The sequence below is a fragment of the Ahaetulla prasina genome, chromosome 4, assembly GCF_028640845.1.
Source record: "Ahaetulla prasina isolate Xishuangbanna chromosome 4, ASM2864084v1, whole genome shotgun sequence".
NCBI lineage: Eukaryota > Metazoa > Chordata > Lepidosauria > Squamata > Colubridae > Ahaetulla > Ahaetulla prasina.
In genome coordinates, this window is record NC_080542.1 from 4,084,647 (window position 1) to 4,105,435 (window position 20,789).

General features: G+C 45.9%; 1 protein-coding gene across 2 annotated transcripts; it reads left to right on the plus strand.

Moving 5' to 3' along the window:
- Nucleotides 1-5,111: 5,111 nt before the first annotated feature.
- Nucleotides 5,112-20,175, plus strand: CIDEB (cell death inducing DFFA like effector b). 2 transcript variants are annotated; one of them, XM_058181793.1, is made up of 5 exons: nt 5,112-5,152; nt 11,118-11,262; nt 12,533-12,682; nt 15,905-16,095; nt 19,177-20,175. In XM_058181793.1, exons 1-5 carry the CDS (start codon nt 5,112-5,114, stop codon nt 19,313-19,315), a joined length of 666 nt encoding a protein of 221 aa, XP_058037776.1. In that variant the 3' UTR covers nt 19,316-20,175. The 2 variants fall into 2 exon arrangements, with proteins under 2 accessions (XP_058037776.1, XP_058037777.1); XM_058181794.1 differs by lacking the exon at nt 12,533-12,682.
- The last annotated feature ends 614 nt before the right edge of the window (nt 20,176-20,789 follow it).

Below are 20,789 nucleotides of genomic sequence, written 5' to 3' on the forward strand. Positions count from 1 at the left end.
AGCTTTGGGTATCTCTCTTTGTAGCGGTTGTAATCTTGAAACCGATAGGAGGGCGAACAAAAGGATAAACTCTCTTTGCGGTTAAACTGGAGCCCTTGTGACTTCACAAAAAATTCTTTTTCCACTTTAACAACCTAAACTCTGGGTCAGCTTACCCTTTCAAGGTACTTAAAATTAGCAGTAGGTGCTGCCATCTAGCTACTTTTCAATAAAATGATTTAAAAAACGGTGAATGATGTGAACTCTGTTCAACTAACTCTGCAACCCAACAAGACAGACACAGACTTCAGAGGATCATTAGAACTGCAGAAGAAACAATGGCTACCAACCTGCCTTCCATTGAGGACCTGTATACTGCACGAATCAAGAAGAGGGCCGTGAAAATATTTACAGATCCCTCGCATCCTGGACATAAATTGTTTCAACTCCTACCCTCAAAACGACGCTACAGAGCATTGCACACTAGAACAACTAGGCACAAGGACAGCTTTTTCCCGAACGCCATCACTCTGCTAAACAATTAATTCCCATAACACTGTCAAACTATTGACTAAATCTGCACTACTATTAATCTTCTCATCGTTCCTATCACCCATCTCCTCCCACTTATGACTGTATGACTGTAACCTTGTTGCTGGTATCCTTACAATTTATACTGATATTGTTTCCTGATTGCTTATTTGTAGCCTATGACTATCATGAAGTGTTGTACCTTATGATTCTTGACGAATGTATCTTGTCTTTTTATGTACACTGAGAGCTTATGCACCAAAGACAAATTCCTTGTGTGTCCAATCACATTTGGCCAATAAAAAATTCTATTCTATTCTATTCTATTCTATTCTATTCTATTCATTCAACAACATTCTAATTGAATTAAATCTAATTTTCGTTTTTGGCTTGGTTCCACTATTTCTTCGACACCCGCGCAACGATGCCCAAATACTACAGCTAGTTCTCCACTTACGACCACAATTGAGCCCAACATTTATGTTGCAAAGTGAGACATTGGTTAAGTGAGTTTTTTGCCCCATTTTTGCGACTTTTTTCCGCCACGTTTGTTAAGTGAACCCCGACGGTTGCTCAATGAGCTCCCCCATTGGTCGGAAGGTTGCAAACAGGGACAAAGCGACCGTCATAATCTCATAATCGCTCAGATCCGGGATGGGCTGGACACAGATTGGGTAGATCCAGACGGGATGACGCGGGCGTGTCTTGAGAACATTGTTTGGGCTGAGTTTGATCCTGTGACTCCCGATGACATGGACAGGATACTGGGGAGGTTGAATGCCACCACATGTTTATTGGACCCGTGTCCCTCCTGGTTGATACTGGCCACCCAGGAGGTTACACGAGGCTGGCTCCAGGGAATTACCAGCGCTTCTCTGAGGGAGGGAGTCTTCCCAGCCGCCTTGAAAGAGGCGGTGGTGAGGCCCCTCCTTAAGAAGCCTTCCCTGGACCCAGCTATTTTGGCTAATTATCGTCCGGTCTCCAATCTTCGCTTTTTGGCGAAGGTTGTGGAGAGTGTGGTGGCTTGGCAACTCCCCCAGTACCTGGAGGAAACTGTTTATCTAGACCCGTGCCAGTCCGGCTTCAGGCCTGGGTACAGCACAGAGACGGCTTTGGTCGCGTTGGTTGATGATCTCTGGAGGGCACGGGACAGAGGTTGTTCCTCTGTTCTTGTCCTGTTAGATCTGTCAGCGGCGTTCGATACCATCGACCATGGTATCTTGCTGCGGCGGTTGGAGGGCTTGGGAGTGGGAGGCACCGTTTTACGGTGGTTCTCCTCCTACCTCTCCGTCCGCTCGCAGACGGTTTTGACAGGGGGACAGAGATCGACCCCTAGGCAACTCACTTGTGGGGTGCCACAGGGGTCAATTCTCTCACCCCTCCTGTTCAACATTTATATGAAGCCGCTGGGAGAGATCATCCGTGGTTTCGGGGTGAGCTGTCAGCTGTATGCTGATGATACTCAACTGTACATCTCCACCCCGAACCACCCCAACGAAGCCGTCGATGTGATGACTCGGTGTCTTGAGGCCGTTCGGGTCTGGATGGGGACGAACAGGCTCCGACTCAACCCATCCAAGACGGAGTGGCTGTGGATGCCGGCGTCCCGGCACAGTCAGCTTACCCCATTGCTGACTGTGGGGGGCGAATCGTTAGCCCCCAGGGAATCGGTGCAGAATTTAGGCGTTCTCCTGGATGCACGGCTGTCTTTAGAAAACCATTTGACAGCCGTCGCCAGGGGAGCTTTTCATCAGGTTCGCCTGATTCGCCAATTGCGCCCTTTCCTGGACCGGGACTCATTATGCACGGTCACTCATGCCCTCGTCACTTCCCGTCTGGATTACTGCAATGCTCTTTACATGGGGCTCCCCTTGAGGAGCACCCGGAGGCTCCAACTGGTACAGAATGCGGCCGCACGGGGGATTGAGGGAGCCCCCCGTAGCTCCCATGTAACACCTCTCCTGTGCAGGCTGCATTGGTTGCCGGTGGTCTTCCGGGTGCACTTCAAGGTGTTGGTTATCACCTTTAAAGCGCTCCATGGCATTGGACCGGGATATTTACGGGACCGCCTGCTGCCGACAGTTCCCTCCCATTGTCCAGTACGTCCAGTGCGCACTCACAGGGAAGGCCTTCTTAGGGTGCCGTCGGCTAGGCAATGTTGGCTGGCGGCCCCCAGGGGAAGAGCGTTCTCTGTCGGGGCCCCGGCTCTATGGAATGAGCTGCCGGTGGGACTCCGTCTCCTCCCTGATCTCCGGACCTTTAAACGTGAGTTCAAGACTTTCTTTTTTCACCAAGCGGGGCTGGCCTGATTGATTTTAGTATGGAGGGTTTTAATAGGGTTTTAATAGGGTTTTAGTTTTTGATAAAATTTTAGCTAATATTTTAAGTATACAGCGGTTGAATCAGATTTTTAAATTTGTTATAGTATATTAATTTGTTTAGGATTTCTGTTGTTTTATTGGCTGTACACCGCCCTGAGTCTTCGGAGAAGGGCGGTATAAAAATATGAATAAATAAATAAATAATAAATGGGAGTCAGTTGTCAAGCCTCCAAACGCAAATCATGTAACCCTGGGGATGCGACAACGGTCGTAAGTGTGAAAAATGGTCATAAGACTTGGAATAACTTTGTTGTCCCTTTGAATAGACACTTAATCGGCATACGTTAAAATGAAATTTCATTGCAGACAGCTCTCAAATATACACTGAAGTCACTTTTTTCAGAACCGTTGTAACTTTGAACGGTCACTAAACAAACTGCTGGACTACCTACCTGAACAGGTAACCCTCGATTTGATTACTAGCAGTGGGACCAGAATTTCCATTGCTAAGCGAATGAGTCACGTTTGATTTTTTTTGACTTTTTTTTTTTGCCACGCTTGTTAAGTGAATTACTGCAGATGTTAAGTGAATCCTGTTTCACACGTACCCTGCCCGCCCCCCCGCTGGCTTTGCTGGTCTGGAGCTACCTGGAAAGGCTGCAAATGGGGATCACCTGACCCCAGAATGTTGCAACCACCATAAATGACAGACTTGAACCCTGGGCCCTATCTAACAAAAGGTAAAGGTAAAGGTTCCATAACATAACATAATAACAGAGTTGGAAGGGACCTTGGAGATCTTCTAGTCCAACCCCTTAAGCAGGAGGACCCTCTAAAATTCAGACAAATGGCTATCCTGTCTCTTCTTAAAAACCTCCAGCGATAGAGCACCCACAACGTCTAGTAGAGAGCTGTTCCACTGGTCAATTGTTCCCACTCTTAAGAAATTACTCCTTAATTCATTAATAATTAATGACATAATTAATAATTAATGATTAACAACTCATTAATAAAACAATTAATGTGTTGTAAATGTTGTACCTTGATGAACGTATCTTTTCTTTTATGTACACTGAGAGCATATGCACCAAGACAAATTCCTTGTGTGTCCAATCACACTTGGCCAATAAAATTCTATTCTATTCTATTCTATTCTATTCTAATTCCAGGTTGCTTCTCTCCTTGATGAGTTTCCATCCCTTGTTTCTTCTGCTGCCTTGGAAAACGTCTTTGTGGATTTATGTTGACTTATTCATCTATCCTTTTTTTTATATTATTAGAGGATCATTTTTTAAAAAAAATCCAGCACTGCTATTAGCTGTGGCGTGATTCCATGATGATGTTATATAAACCCTGTGGATTAAAAAATAAAAAATTAACCAAGTTTATGAGCAAGAGAAATTTCTTTCTGTTCCTTTTGTGTCAACGTTGAGTCTGGCAAAACAACGGGTCGTTTGTGTTGTGACCCGCTAACGGATCTGGCAGCAGATTCGGACCGTGAGAAGGTTGGGGAGGAATATGGGCCAGTCCTGGAGTCTCGGGAAGGCTCTGATGAGGGCTCTGCGTTGGAGGCAGAGAGGGGACCAAAGCCGTCCGACAGTTATCAGCTGCCTTCGGAGTCAGACATCAATGAGGCAGATGAACAGCTGGAGCCTGTTCCCAGTGTGCGCATGCACAGAGTTGCTGGACGAAAGGAACAGCTAAAGAACAAGGGTCAACTCAGGAGTAAAGCCACGGGTGGACGATGAAGGGCCCCTCCCAGAGGGAATAAAAGAGGAGCAAAAGGGGAATGGAGTTTGTAGGAGACAAATTAGTTCATTCCTGCATTCTTGCCAAGTATTGCGGCCGTCTGAAAGATATCGGCCTGGCCAATATCTCTCCAAGCTTGATAACGGTCGGTAATGGTGAACGATCTTGAAAGACGGTGGGAGAGGAAAGACTTTGCTGGAGAGGAAATCGCTGTAAATGAAATAAAAGGGGTTTATTCGGACGAGGACTTGGCTTCCTGCTGCTGGAGAAGCCTAGGTCAGAACAGCTTGGTGCAGAAACAGACGCTGTTCACTTTGGAATTTGCACCATGCTTTCCACATACACACACACACCCTTCCATCTCTCTCACACACGCACCCCCGCTCCTGCCCACAAATCACAGTTCAGAGTCCAGAGAGAGAAACCAAACAGGTCAGCGTGCCTCTGTTGCAACTCAACACAAAACAGTGACAAAGCAGGAAGGAGCGATCTCTTTGAGCTGGGAGCCCATCAGCCCCTGCCGTGGGCACCATGGATCTTATCAATGCCTTGGCCCCCTCGTCTTTGTTGAAGTAAGTTCATGGGTGGGGGGGAGAGGGATGGGGAGGGGGGGCTGGAGAGGTTGGGGTTTGGAAGTCTCGACATCCGAAGTTCCTGTCATCCCGGTTTCCCCAGCTAGCTCTCAACATCTAGCCTACATTCGTGGTTCGTTGGATCTGCGGTCGCAGAGGCCGTCTTTTCACAGGTTACAGCAGCCAACCCAAGGATGTTGGGGAACATGGAAGGGGGGGGGTTTCCCCAAATCCCCACCCCTGTTTGCGGGAAATCAAGGAAGGCACAGCCAACTAACTTTCTGACCTCCTGGTTATTGACAAAAGATTTCACGTCTAGGTTCAACGAGGGAGCAAAGCTTGGTCCATCCGTAGTCATCTAGTTGAGGGGTTGTGTTAAAGGGACAGGGTGTGTTACACAAACCTGGTTTGTTTGCTCTCTGGTTGGGGTTCAAGAGACCCAGAAGAAGGCTTGTTTCAGCGATCAATTCAGCAGAATGTCGGTTCCGTTGAAGCGGAAAAGGGGGAGAGAGAGAGAGAGAGAGAGAGAGATAACCAAGTTACGCCTGGAATAATGTGAGCAGAATCTGAAATTAAAATATCTTGGCCCTGAGTTGGCCAACCCTTGAAGAAGATTCGAATTCGGAGCAGAGTCCGTGTTTAAAATGGATTGCCAATGGAAGAGGTTTTTCGTTCTGGATTCATTTTCTTTTAAGAGCGGGGATCTCCGTACTTTATGCACCAAGACAAATTCCGTGTGTGTCCAATCACATTTGGCCAATAAAAAATTCGATTCTATTAAGACTTGTGTACTTCAACTCCCAGAATTCCCCAGCCAGCAAAGTTGAAGTCTCCCCCTCCCTTAAAGTGGCAAGATTGGGAAACACGTTAAAACTTGACTGGCTGAGGAATTCTGGGAGTTGAAGTCCAGAAGTCTGAAAGTTTGCCAAGTTTGGAGATCCCTGTTCTAGAACAATATTTCCCAACCTTGCCACTTTAAGATGGACTTCAACTCCCAGAATTCCCTAGCCACTGTGGTTTAAAATGGATGGACTTCAATTCCCAGAATTCCTCAGCCAGCATGCATTTAAGATGGGGCAGGGACTTCAACACCCAGAATTCTTCAGCCACCATGCTTGTAAGATGGGTAGACTTCAATTCCCAGAATTCCTCAGAATTGGGGAATTCTGGGAGATGAAGTCCGGCCATCTTAAAGTGGTCACACTTGGAAAAAACAACAATGAAGGGGAAGAGAACTAAATATTCATACCGTGCCAAGTCAAGAAATAATGGATAGTCACCTTTTCAGATTAAATGGTTTATTTATTTATTTTTTTGCTTGTTTGTTTGTTTATCAATTTTATAAGCCCCCCCATCTTACCTCAAGGTAATCCTTAGTCTTAATAAGCCCAACTCTATAGCTGCAGCATTCAGCCAATCTTGGCTTATTGCAAGGTAGGATCTGGCTTGTTTTGTATTTCGGAAGCTAAAAAAAAAAACCCACTTATTTCATTTATTAATTAATTTATTTATTGCAATGATATATAAGATTACCGGTAAAAGTATAAACATAATTTGGATACATGAAAAAGAGTAAGTTAAAAAAAAGGAATATTAGGACAGGGACGGTAAGCACGCAAAGGTTTTGTACGCTGTAGTTAGCAGTGCAATAGTACCAGAGAAGAAGCTATGCAAGATTAGGTTAACAACTCTTAGTGCCTTCTTGGCAATGTTGTTAACAATGGCACTTAGATCTTTAGAAATGAGTACTTGACCATCACTGCTCCATGGATACGTCTGTGCAATTGTGCCAAAGCCCACTGCAACTACATCGCAAAAAAGGCTTTAAGAGTTGTAAACTTAATCTTGCTTCTTCTCCAGAAACACTACACTACTAACCAGAGCATATAAAACATTTGCTAGACCAATTCTTGAATACAGCTCGCCTGTCTGGAACCCGCACCTCATTTCGGACATTAATACAATTGAGCGTGTCCAGAACTATTTTACAAGAAGAGTTCTCCACTCCTCTGATTACAACAAAATAACTTATGCCACCAGACTTGAAATCCTGGGTTTAGAAAATTTAGAACTACGCCACCTTCGACGTGACCTGAGTTTAACTCATAGAATCATCTATTGCAATGCCCTTCCTGTCAAAGACTACTTCAGCTTCAATCGCAACAATACACGAGCACACAATAGATTTAAGCTTAATGTTAACCGCTCCAGTCTTGATTGTAGAAAATATGACTTCAGTAACAGAGTTGTTAATGCTTGGAATACGCTACCTGACTCTGTAGTCTCTTCCCAAAATCCTCAAATCTTCAACCAAAAACTGTCTACTATTGACCTCACCCCATTCTTAAGAGGTCTGTAAGGGGCGTGCATAAGAGCTCAAGAGTGCCTACAGTTCCTGTCCTATTGTTTCCTTTCATTATATCCAATTAATTTAGTTATTACAGACTCATACTTATATATATACTTATATATTGTATAGGTATTTCATGCTTACACTTATATATACTGTGTGACAAAATAAAATAAATTTTAAAAAAACTAACTTTCTGACCTCCTGGTTATTGACAAAGATTTCACAGCTAGGTTCAACCAGGAAGCAAAGCTCGTTCCGTCCGTGGTCTTCTAGTTGAAGGGTTGTGTTAAAGGGAGTATCTCCTGGGCTACTCCATCACTACTCCATCCCCCCTCTTTCTGGAGAAAACTACCTGGAATTTGGACTCTTATCTCCACAGCTAAGGAACAATACTTGCTGTAATAAACAGCTCCAGGTAATCTTGATTAATTGTGGCTGTTTGGGGAGCCCATTGGGGCTAATCTCTCAAAAATCAGGGACGGGCAAGTCTTACTCGAAGGACATTTTTCATGGCACTGTAGAAGAGGAAGGTGTGTTTTCCACTGGACACTCTGCACATGCCCCGCTACACCACACTGCAAGATCACGTGGCGCATTAGTACCGCTTTATAGAATAGAATAGAATAGAATAGAATAGAATAGAATAGAATAGAATAGAATAGAATAGAATAGAATAGAATTTTTTATTGGCCAAGTGTGATTGGACACACAAGGAATTTGTCTTGGTGCATATGCTCTCAGTGTACATAAAAGAAAAGATACCTTCATCAAGGTACAACATTTACAACACAATTGATGGTCAATATATCAATATAAATCATAAGGATTACCAGCAACAAGTTACAGTCATACAGTCATAAGTGGAAAGAGATTGGTGATGGGAACGATGAGAAGATTAATAGTAGTGCAGATTCAGTAAATAGTCTGACAGTGTTGAGGGAATTATTTGTTTAGCAGAGTGATGGCCTTCGGGGAAAAAACTGTTCTTGTGTCTAGTTGTTCTGGTGTGCAATGCTCTATAGCGTCGTTTTGAGGGTAGGAGTTGAAACAGTTTATGTCCAGGATGTGAGGGATCTGTAAATATTTTCACGGCCCTCTTCTTGATTCGTGCAGTATACAGGTCCTCAATGGAAGGCAGGTTGGTAGCAATTATTTTTTCTGCAGTTCTAATGATCCTCTGAAGTCTGTGTCTTTCTTGTTGGGTTGCAGAACCGAACCAGACAGTTATAGAGGTGCAAATGACAGACTCAATCATTCCTCTGTAGAACTGAATCAGCAGCTCCTTGGGCAGTTTGAGCTTACTGAGTTGGCGCAGAAAGAACAGTCTTTGTTGTCCTAATAATGCTTCGGTTAGACCACGCTTGGAATATGGCATCCACTTTTGGCTGCCACAATATTAAAAAAATGCTGAGACTCTGGAAAGAGTCCAGAGAAGAGAAACAAAGATGATGAGGGGACTGGAAGCTAAAATATTCGCAGAAGGGCTGTAGGAATTGGGGTTGTCTAATCTAACGAAAAGAAGGATTATTTATTTATTTAATTAAATTTTTATACCGCCCTATCTCCCGAAGGACTCAGGGCGGTTTACAGCCCGATAAAAATATAAATATAATACAAGATAAAACACTAATTAAAAAACTTATTTAAATGGGTCAAAATTTAAAATTACGATTAAAATGATAAAACCCCATTAAAATTAATTTTAAAATTAACATTCTAGTCCAGTCCTGCACAAATAAATAGATGTGTTTTAAGCTCGCGGCGGAAGGTTCGCAGGTCAGGAAGTTGACGGAGTCCTGGGGGAAGTTCATTCCAGAGGGTGGGAGCCCCCACAGATTAGGGGTGACATGATAGAGATCTTCCAATATTTGAGGTGCCGCCACAAAGAAGAGGGGGTCCACCTATTCTCCAAGCCACCTGAAGGCAAGACGAGAAGCAATAGGTGGAAACTAATGAAGGAGAAATCTAAACTAGAAACTGAGGAGAAAATAGGGTCCTTGAGTGGCTCAGACTGGTAAGACAGTCTGTTATTAACAGCAGCTGCTTGCAATTACTGCAGGTTCGAGTCCCACCAGGCCCAAGGTTGACTCAGCCTTCCATCCTTTATAAGGTAGGTAAAATGAGGACCCAGATTGTTGGGGGCAATAAGTTGACTTTGTATATAATATAAAAATGGATGAAGACTATTGCTTAACATAGTGTAAGCTGCCCTGAGTCTTCGGAGAAGGGCGGGATATAAATGCAAATTTTAAAAAAAAATTCCTCATAGTGAGAATAATTAAATAGTGGAATTTTGGAAGTTGTGGGTGTTCCATGGGAGTTTTTTTAAGAAGAGATGGGACAACCATTTATCTGAAATGGTATAGGGTCTCCTGCTTGACCTCTAAGCAGTGGTGAAATCCATTTTTTTTTACTACCGGTTCTGTGGGCGTGTCTTGGTGGGCGTGGTGTGTCTAGATGGGCATGGCAGGGGAAGGATACTGCAAAATCTCCAGTCCCACCCCACTCCCGGGGGAAGGATATTGCAAAATCCCCATTCCCTCCTCACTCCTGAGGGAAGAATACTGTAAAATCCCCATTCCCTCCCCACTCTGGGGCCAGCCAGAGGTGGCATTTGCCGGTTCTCCGAACTACTCAAAATTTCCGCTTCCGGTTGTCCAGAACCTGCTGGATTTCACCCCTGCCTTTAAGATCCCTTCCAATCCTGTTTTTCTGTTAGTCAAACAAAGAGAAGGACCAGGGGCGATGTGATAGCAGTCTTCCAATATTTGAGGGACTGCCCCAAAGAAGAGAGGGTCAACCTATTCTCCAAAGCACCTGTTGTGCCTCGCCCGCCCTCCTCTCCTCAGCTGGGCCCCTCCTATCTCCTGCTATCTGAGCCAGAGACTGATAGTGAAGAGGAACGGCCTGGCATGCCTCCAGCCCCCAGCCTTGGCACCATGCCCGGACAGACTGAGCAAACAAACCTCCCTACAGCGTGTGAGCACGAAGCCAGCCACGAGCTAGAATTGCCGGCAGCAGAGCAGGAAGATGAAAAGACACAGTGGACAGATCCCCGCTTCCGGAGAATGGAGAGGCGACATCAGCAAAAGGAAGGGAGGGGCAGGCCTGGATGAGTGCTGAGTCATGGAGCCACACCCCATGGCCTATATAAAGGATCTGCTTTTTGGCATTCCTTGAGTCAGGCAAAGTCTCATCTGGTTGCTGAAGTCACACCTTGGATTCCTGCCTGTCCTGAGAACTCTGACAGGAATTTGGCAAAGCTGCAGAGACTTCGTGGGAACGCTTGATACAGACTTCCCAGACCCGGCCGTCAGAGGAGGAGTGGGACACGACAGCACCTGAAGGCTGGAGAAGCAACGGATGGAAACTAATCAAGGAGAAAAGCAACCTAGAACTAAGGAGAAATTTCCTGACAGTTAGAACAATTAAGCAGTGGAACGACTTGCCACTAGAAGTTGTGGGTACTCCATCACGGGAGGTTTTTAATAAGAGACTGGACAACCATTTGTCTGGAATAGTCTAGAGTCTCCTGCATGGGCAGAGGATTGGACTAGAAGACCTCCAAGGTCCCTTCCAACTCTGTTATTCTGTTATTCTCCCTTAAAACAGGTCGGTCTCCAATGCAGGCTCGGAAATCTCCCGCCGGGTCTGGACCCCGAGCCCTCCGCCCCAACGGCCATTCCGAGTGTGCGATCACAAACGCAACGCCCGCAAAGGACTAATGGCAAGCACTTTGGAAGACTTACTTAACAAGGTTTGTATATGTACTTGGAATGTTTCGTGTGGTTTTTGTTGTTTTAAACTCCTCGATAATTATTATTTTGGTTCGTCGGCCAGAGGTTCAAAAATGCTGGATTTGATGTTTTTGTCCACCTAGCGCAGGGGTAGTCAACCTTTTTATACCTACTGCCCACTTTTGTATCGCTGTTAGTAGTAAAATTTTCTAACCGCCCACCGGTTCCACAGTAATGTGGAATGCCGTGTATCATCATCTGCGCATGCCTCTCGCACATCATGGATTGGGTTTGAGGGGGCGCCGGCTACCATCTCTGCTTGTCTGTTACAGCTGGGTGGTGTGGGGGGAGATGCGCAAGCTATTCTGAGACGAGGCTCTTTTGTTTGTGGTCACACTATAGCGCCATTTAGTTTCACTTACGTAACATGAACTAAACTTATGCGCGGGCGATACAAATAGTATATTTTCAGAAATTTAAATTGTCACGGGGAATTTTATGAAAACCTAATGAAAATGTTTTTAAATAATGCTATGAAAATTTGTTAAAAAGTCAATTAAATTTAAAAAAAGGAAAGTGCTTCAGTATCGGACAAAACCCCTACCGCCCACCACGAAAGCTGGAACGCCCACTAGTGGGCAATAGGGACTAGGTTGACTACCACTGGCCTAGCGGGTTCTTCTCAATGACCCAAGATAGCAGATACGTTTGTGTTGATTATTATCATTATTTTGTCTCCCAGAAAATGCTCCCCTCACACACACACACACCCCTATTTTGAAGATCAGGTGTCAACTCGCAAAGCATTCCTGGTCTGCTGTCGAGTTGCCATGGGCAGGAAAGAGGGGAGGACTGATGGAGCAGTTCAGCAGCCAGGTTCAAAAGTACATTCCACACATATCTTCCTCAAGTTGGATCTCAGATTACCAGAGCCGGGTTGTGAGCCGTGTTTCCTACAGCCCGCAAAAGTGCCTTGTTGGAGAATGTGATTTATGACACAGCGGCAGAGTTGACTTCAGGGTAGATGCTGACATGTTGCTCGTAATAAATAACTGGATTTCTTTTGAAACTTGGCTCGAGGGTCATGAGTTAATTAGGGATCTGTCAGAACCCTGACAGTCAGGTTCTGAATTAGCAGCAGGTCACTCCACGTCAACCTCTCTTTTCCCATCTGTGAATGGGCATAAAATCTTAATGCACATATTTAACGTATCAAAGAAGCAATTTAAGGAGGGGGGGATGTGTCTTCGCCCTTCTGTGCCTCAGCTTGGTCGGTTTCTTGTTTTGTAGGCCAGGGAGACCCTCTTGATCTCCGGCATTGTTTTCTTGGTGCTGGAAGAAGACGGGACCCTGGTTGAGACAGAGGAATTTTTCCAAATCCTGGAAGACAACACAGCCCTGATGGTGTTACAGAAAGGACAGAAGTGGACTCATGGCAAGGTGGGTGTTATCCATTCAAATCGAGAAAAGATTGGAATCCATTTTGAATGATAGAAGATCTCCTACCTTGAGCGCCTGGGGGTTAGACATGAAGGCCTTCAAGGTCCCTTCCACCCCTATGAATCTAGTATCTATCTATCTCTAGCTATCCCTCTACCTATCTATATCTATCTATCTATCATCTATCAATCCATCCATCCATTATCTATCTGTCTATCTAGCTAGCTAGCTAGCTAGCTATCCATCATCTATCTATCTCTATCTTTCTTTCTACCTATCTATATTTATCTATCATCCATCTATCATCTATCATCTATCTCTATTTCTTTCTCTCTATCTATATCGATCTATCATCTATCTATCATCTATCTCTCTATCTTTCTCTCTACCTATCTTTATCTATCATCCATCATCATTTATCATCTATCTCTCTCTATATATATATATATATCGATCTGTCATCTATATATCTATCATCTATCTATCTATCTCTCTTTCTACCTATCTATATCTACCTACCTACCTTCCTATATCTATCTATCTATCTATCTATCTATCTATCTATCTATCTATCTATCATCTATCTATCATCTACCTATCTATCTCTCTCTCTTTCTCTCTACCTATCTATATCTACCTACCTACCTACCTTCCTATATCTATCTATCTATCTATCTATCTATCTATCTATCTATCTATCTATCTATCATCTATCATCTATCTCTCTCTCTCTCTAGCTTTCTCTCTACCTATCTATATCTACCTACCTACCTACCTTCCTATATCTATCTATCTATCTATCTATCTATCTATCTATCTATCTATCTATCTATCTATCTATCTATCTATCTATCTCAGTTTGAAGAAAAGATTGGGCATCTATTTTTCCAGGATGGTATAAGGTCTCCTGTCTTTGGACAACTGGGGGGGTGGACTAGAAGACTTCCAAGGTCCCTTCCAGCTCTGTTGTTCTAATACAACTTCCACTGTTGGTTTTCCATTTCACCAGCTTTTGGTCATTTCTATACTCACGAAAAGGGGACATGGTGGCTCAGTGGCTAAGACGCTGAGTTTGTCGATCGAAAGATCGGCAGTTCAGCGGTTCGAATCCCTAGTGCTGCCGTGTAACGGGGTGAGCTCCTGTTACTTGTCCCAACCTAGCAGTTTCAAAAGCACGTAAAAAATGCAAGTAGAAAAAATAGGGGAAGGTAACAGAGTTCCGTGCGCCTTTGGCGTTGAGTCATGCCGGCCGCATGACCACGGAGACGTCTTCGGACAGCGCTGGCTCTTCGGCTTTGAAACGGAGATGAGCACCGCCCCCTAGAGTCAGGAACGACTGGCACGTACGTGCGAGAGGAAACCTTTACCTTTATACTCACCAAATTATTCTAAGCGCACCCGTTTCTTATTTTTCACCTTCATCAAAGGGGTCAGAGGCGAGAAATAAATTTTGGAGGTATTCCAGCTCAATTTGAGTGATGACCGAATCCAACCACACCAGTCTCTGGTTTCCCTGCCCTTATTTCTTCATAAACTTGGGTTTTCTGCCATCTCAGCACTCCTTTGTCACTTGTGGTAAACATCAAACTGGCAGGAAATGCCTTTGGTGCATTTTTTAAAAAAAAAAAGCAAACCCCAAGCCACAGTAAAAGTATCTGCTACAATTGGATTTTGTCAATTTGGGGTTTTTGGTTTTTGTGGTTTCACACAAACACTTTCTTTGGTTACTTTGGTGTGGTGTGCATTTTTCTTGTTGGGATCCCAATTTCACCTTTGCTTGAATTATATATTAGAGTCCGATCCTGCCTTTATTACTTTACCAGTAACGCAAGGCAGCAAAAATACTTAATCCTTCTATTTTCCTCACAAGAAAATAACAACCCTGTGAGGTGGGTTGGGCTGAGAGAGAGAGAGAGAGACTGGCCCAAAGTCACCCAATTGCCTTTCATGCCTAAGGCAGGACTAGAACTCATCATCTCCTAGTGATAGGCCCAAAGTCACCCAGGCACCATTCATATCTAAGGTGGGACTAGAACTCACCATCTCCTGATGATTGGCCCAAAATCAGCCAGCCGGTTTTCATATCTAAGGTGGAACTAGAACTCCCAGTCTCCGATTGGCCCAAAGTCACCCAGGCATCATTCATATCTAAGACGGGACTAGAACTCACCATCTCCTGGTGATTGGCCCAAAATCAGCCAGCCGACTTTCATATCTAAGGTGGAACTAGAACTCCCAGTCTCCCAGTGATTGGCCCCAGAATCAGCCAGTCGGTTTTCATGCCTAGGATGGGACTAGAACTCACCATCTCCTAATGATTGGCCCAAAATCATCTACTCGGCTTTCATGTCTAAGGTGAGACTGGAACTCACTGTCTCCTGGTGATTGGCCCAAAGTCACCCAGCCAGTTTTCAGGTCTAAGGCGGGACTACAACTCCCCATCTCCTGGTGATTGGTCCAAAGTCAGCCAGCCAGCTTTCATACCTAAGGTGGAACTAGAACTCACTGTCTCCTAGTGATTGACAGGTGGTTTCATGGCTAAGGCAAGACTAGATCTCATCGTCTCCATGTCCAAAATTAAGGCCACAATACTATTACTAGTAGAAGTTCTTTTTTAAAAAAAAATCACCCAGCAATTTAGTAATTCCAAAGGGATGTATTTAAATTAGGACAACACATGTTGCTAGCCCTCAAGAGGCTAACAGCAGGAATTTAAACCTACTGTAATTTCCTCAACCAGCGCTTTTGAGGTGTCCTGTAATATCAAGAGCCAGAGATCCCAGCCAGCTTGGAATGGGCCATTTACATTGCACCAGTCATCATATATTCTTTTAATGACCCCATAATCCCTTGCGGGGTGGAGTCTGGGCAATTGAATGGAGCTGAGTGTTTACAAATTAAATATACAAATATAAATATAAATATACAAATTAAATTATTATTATTATTATTATTATTATTATTATTATTATTATTATTATTATTATTATTATTATTATTATTTTTACTGGCCGGATGCCGTTCCCTGTTGCCAATGCGGAGTTTTGTTCGGCAGATACATTCTCAGTGTGCCCAGAGAGAGAAATATCTGCCTCTACCTAGGATCGAACTCACCGCCTCCTGATTGTGAGGGGAGAGAGTGCCACCTCTAAGCCACCGCACCACTCCTGCATTGCACCAAAGTGGCATGCGGTAACACCACCTTATTTTTCCCCCTCCCAGAACATCAGTCGTTCCTTCGGCCTGAGCGGAGACAAGCCACGGAACAGCAAGGATATCGCCCGCATCACGTTCGACGTCTACAAGCTGAACCCGCGGGATCTTTTTGGCAGCCTGAACATCTCGGCCACCTTCTACGGCCTCTACTCGATGAGTTGCGACTTCAAATGCCTGGGACCCAAGAAGGTTCTACGGTGAGCCTGGTTCCTTGCCCTCCCGGGGGAGAAAATGCAGAGGGAGGTTTGGAGATGGCCCAAGAGCGTTCCGGGGAACAGTTTCCACCAATTCACGGAACAGGTTGGAAAGAACGCAGGAATCTTCGTGTGGAAATGTGAGAAGAAGAAAAATGGGTGTTAAAGAGGCACTTCAGTTATCATAGTGATAAACCCATCTGCAGGTTGGTGTCGACCGTCCCATTTGGCACATTTCATCAAAAGAAACCATAGATCTGTGATGGCGAACCTATGGCACACGTGTGCTGTGACCCAGGCCCAAGTGGGTAGTAGGAAACTCAGTCCGTGAAAAAAAAAAAAACTTTATTCGAAAAGCTGAGAATTATTTCATTCCCAGCGTCCTCCAACTAAATTAAAACAAATTCCTCCCAACCCAAATTCCTCAGTTATCTCACAAACCTTGGTCCAATTAGGCAAACTGCCAAAGGCCTTTCTTGGCAAACGTTCAGAAGTCACAAAAAGAAAGGCAAGACGTAGACGAAGCAGAAGATGCAGCTACCAACGTTGTTTTCCGGCAAAGAGCCCAAATCCCGTTGCTGGTCTTTAAAGCCTTATGGGAGGGGCCAATCATTTCCTGGCCTTACTCCCGAGTTGTCCTCTTTGCTTTAGCTGCTCTTGCCTTCTGGCAGCTCTTCTCATGTGTGCATTAGGAACAGGCTCCTCCTGTTCCTCTGCCTCATCACTCCCAATGGCCCTGGCCCCACCTCAGCCTGATCTCTGTCCGATTTCATTGCCAGCTCCGCAGGCTGCTGGCGGACCACAACAGCGTGCCATAGGTGGCACGTGTAGCCATATCTGTGGGCACACAAGTGTTGCCCTAGCTGAACTCCAGCGCGCATCGGCCAGCTGATTTTCGGCCTTCCGGGCCCACTGGAAGTCAGGAAAGGGGCTGTTTCCGGCCTCCGGAGGGCCTGCAGGTTGATGGGGAAGGCCATTTTCGCCCTCCCCAGGCTCCAAGAATGCCTCTGGAGCCTGGGGAGGGCAAAAAATGGGCCTATCGGGCCCACCGTGCCATCGCGTGCTAAAAGCGGAGGGAGCATGGGAGGTCGCGCACGCATGCGGGAGGGGCACAAGGGGGCATTGAATTATGGGTGTGGGCACACGCAAGTGCTCACCCCTACCCTCACCCGCAGTTTTGCCACGTGACGGCAAAAAGGGTAGCCATAGATCAACCAAGCGCGTAGCTTTATTGAAAGATGCATCTAGGCACAGCCGAAGTAAAGTCGGTTTTGGGATCTTCCCACGAAAACCCACATAGATAAAACGCCCTTTTTCAATTCCGTTCCACCCACAGTTCATAGTTCACCAATTTAGCTCAATTCTTTTGTTTTGGGGGGAAACTGTCTGCGCTGCTCATTCTTCATAAGTTGACCTTGATAGATAATGTTTCCCCGGCAACAGAAGGCTCTCGTGCATTCCTTAGCTCCCCCAACCCTGCTGCCCTCAAGAATTTCACACACACCCTCCTATCGTCACTGACCAACTGCAAGCGAAAGCAGTTGCGGGCAACTGTGGAGGCAAGTTTGACAGTTGGCCCTGTCGATGCTTCCACTCATTTCGTTATTTATCCCGCCTTATGATCGTTTATGAATAACTCAAATCGGCAAGCATTCTTGATCATCCTTCCTCCTATTTTCCCCACAACAATCCTCCGAGGTGGGTTGAGCTGAGACAGGGACTGGTCCCAAGTCCCCCAGCTGTCTTTCATGCATAAGGTGGGACTAGAACTCACCGTCTCCTGGTGATTGGCCCAAAGTCATCCAGCCAGCTTCCATGCCTAAGGCAGGATTAGAATTCACCGTCTCCTAGTGATTGAGCCAAAGTCACCCAGCCGGCTTTCATGCGTAAGGCAGGACTAGAATTCACCGTCTCCTGGTGATTGAGCCAAAGTCCCCCAGCTGTCTTTCATGCATAAGGTGGGACTAGAACTCACCGTCTCCTGGTGATTGAGCCAAAGTCACCCAGCCAGCTTCCATGCCTAAGGCAGGACTAGAATTCACCGTCTCCTAGTGATTGAGCCAAAGTCACCCAGCCAGCTTCCATACCTAAGGTGGGACTAGAATTCACCGTCTCCTAGTGATTCAGCCAAAGTCACCCAGCCAGCTTCCATGCCTAAGGTGGGACTAGAATTCACCGTCTCCTGGTGATTGAACCAAAGTCACCCAGCCAGCTTCCATGTCTAAGGCGGGACTAGAATTCACCGTCTCCTGGTGATTGAGCCAAAGTCACCCAGCCAGCTTCCATGTCTAAGGCGGGACTAGAATTCACCGTCTCCTGGTGATTCAGCCAAAGTCACCCAGCCAGCTTCCATGCCTAAAGCGGGACTAGAATTCACCGTCTCCTGGTGATTGAGCCAAAGTCACCCAGCCAGCTTCCATGCCTAAAGCAGGACTAGAATTCACCGTCTCCTAGTGATTGGTCCAAAGTCACCCAGCCGGCTTTCATGCGTAAGGCAGGACTAGAACTCACAGTCTCCTAGTGATTGGCCCAAAGCCAGCCAGCCAGTTTTCATGCCTAAGGCGGGACTAGAATTCACCGTCTCCTGGTGATTCAGCCAAAGTCACCCAGCCAGCTTCCATGCCTAAGGCGAGACTAGAATTCACCGTCTCCTAGTGATTGGCCCAAAGCCAGCCAGCCAGTTTTCATGCCTAAGGTGGGACTAGAACTCACCGTCTTCTGGTGATTCAGCCAAAGTCACCCAGCCAGCTTCCATGCCTAAGGCGGGACTAGAATTCACCGTCTCCTAGTGATTGGCCCAAAGTCACCCAGCCAGCTTCCATGCCTAAGGCGGGACTAGAATTCACCGTCTCCTAGTGATTGGCCCAAAGTCACCCAGCCAGCTTCCATGCCTAAGGTGGGACTAGAATTCACAGTCTCCTGGTGATTGGCCCAAAGTCACCTAACCAGCTGTCATACCTAAGGCTATCTCACTTAGCAACAGAAACCTGGGGCTCCCTTGTGGCCGTAACTCGAGGACTAACTGTACCCCCTATGTTTGTGAATTCTTTTGACGGAAATCTCCTTTTTCTTTCTTTCCCCCAGGGAGATCCTGCGGGTGGCATCCGCCGTCATGCAAGGCGTCGGGCACGTCCTTTTGGGGGCGTCCAACTACATCCGCCGGCTCCTGGACGCGGGGGACAACTGGCACCCCCAAGTCAAGATAACCAACTATCAATATTGAGGCCTCCTTCCCTGCAAACCGCCGGAGAACCTCCCGGCTTCGAACTGATCTCAAGGGAACCCACTTGATTCGGGAGTCAGATTTAAAGGATATTTAAACCAAGGATCGATCGATAATCTCATCTGCAGCTTTCTGTCCGCTTTTCAGAGGTTAAGAGGGATCGACCCACGCCGTGAAGCAGCATACGAGCGCTTCAGAATCTCCTCAGGGAAATAAATCAGCTTTTTGTAGGACTGCAAAACCCATCATCCCTGGCAGTACGGTCACCATAAACCGCCTTTGCAGGGGTGATCAGGCTTGACAAAGCCGGCCGGCTGACCCGTATCCAGCAGCACGGGGCTCCAATCGGCACATTTAAGGCATAACCTTTTGCTTGCAGATGTTGGGCCGTAGAGCCTCCAGCTCGGTGACCGCTCTACCTACATTTAACTGGGAAATACAGGTAGTCCCTCAACTTACGACCATTCGCTTAGTCACGAATTAATACTTCTGCAAGTAGTTCAACGAACAAGTTGAAACTCACAACGGTTCGTTTAGTGTCAAGTTGGGGAAAAAAAAAATCCGACTTAGGACCGGGTCTCGTATTTATGACCGTTGCACCATTCATTCCCTACAGTCATAAAATCAAAATCCAGGCGGCTTGGCAAATGGCATCCTCAACTTATGACAAGTGAGCCCAAGCTGTATGTTGGTAAGTGAATTTGGCCTCATTTTACGACTTCCCTTGCCACGGTCGTTCAGTGAATCGCTGCAGTTGTTAAATGAGTAACGTGGTTGTTCAGTGAATCGTTTCCTCCTTGAATTTGCTGGTCAGAAGGTCGCAAAAGAGGATCACGTGACCCTGCCACACTGCCGCCGTCATAAATATGAATCAGTTGCCAAGCATCCGAATGTAAACCATAGGACCGTAAGGATGCTGCAACGGTCGTTAAGTGTGAAAAATTTTCACTTTTTTTTTTAAATAGTGCTGTTGCAACGTCGAATGGCCACTGAGCGAACTGTCGTTAAGTCGAGGACTATCTGTATTTATGACAGTTGCAGTGTCCCGGGAATCACCCTCCACAACCTTCCCAGCCGGCTCCTGGCAACGAGAAAGCTGGATTCGCTTAGCGACCGCATGCTTCATTCAACGGCAGCGAGTCCCTTAACAACCAGCCCCCTCCCCCCCAAAAAAAGTAGTAAAATCAGGCGCGACTCATTTAACGACCCCCTTCTTAGCAACAGAAATTTCAGTCACAATTACAGTTGTAAGTCGAGGACTACCTGTATTGCAAACCCCCCTCACTGCACCTCTTATTCCTGCTGGTCGATATTTGGTCCGCTGATAATGGCTTCTACTCCAACTTGCTTGCGGACTTCAACTCCCAGAATTCCCCAGGCAGCCGTGAGAATTCTTCAGTCGGGCAGCCATGCCGGCTGAGGAACTCTGGGAGTTGAAGTCCACCCATTTTCAAAGTCACAAAGATTGCTAACT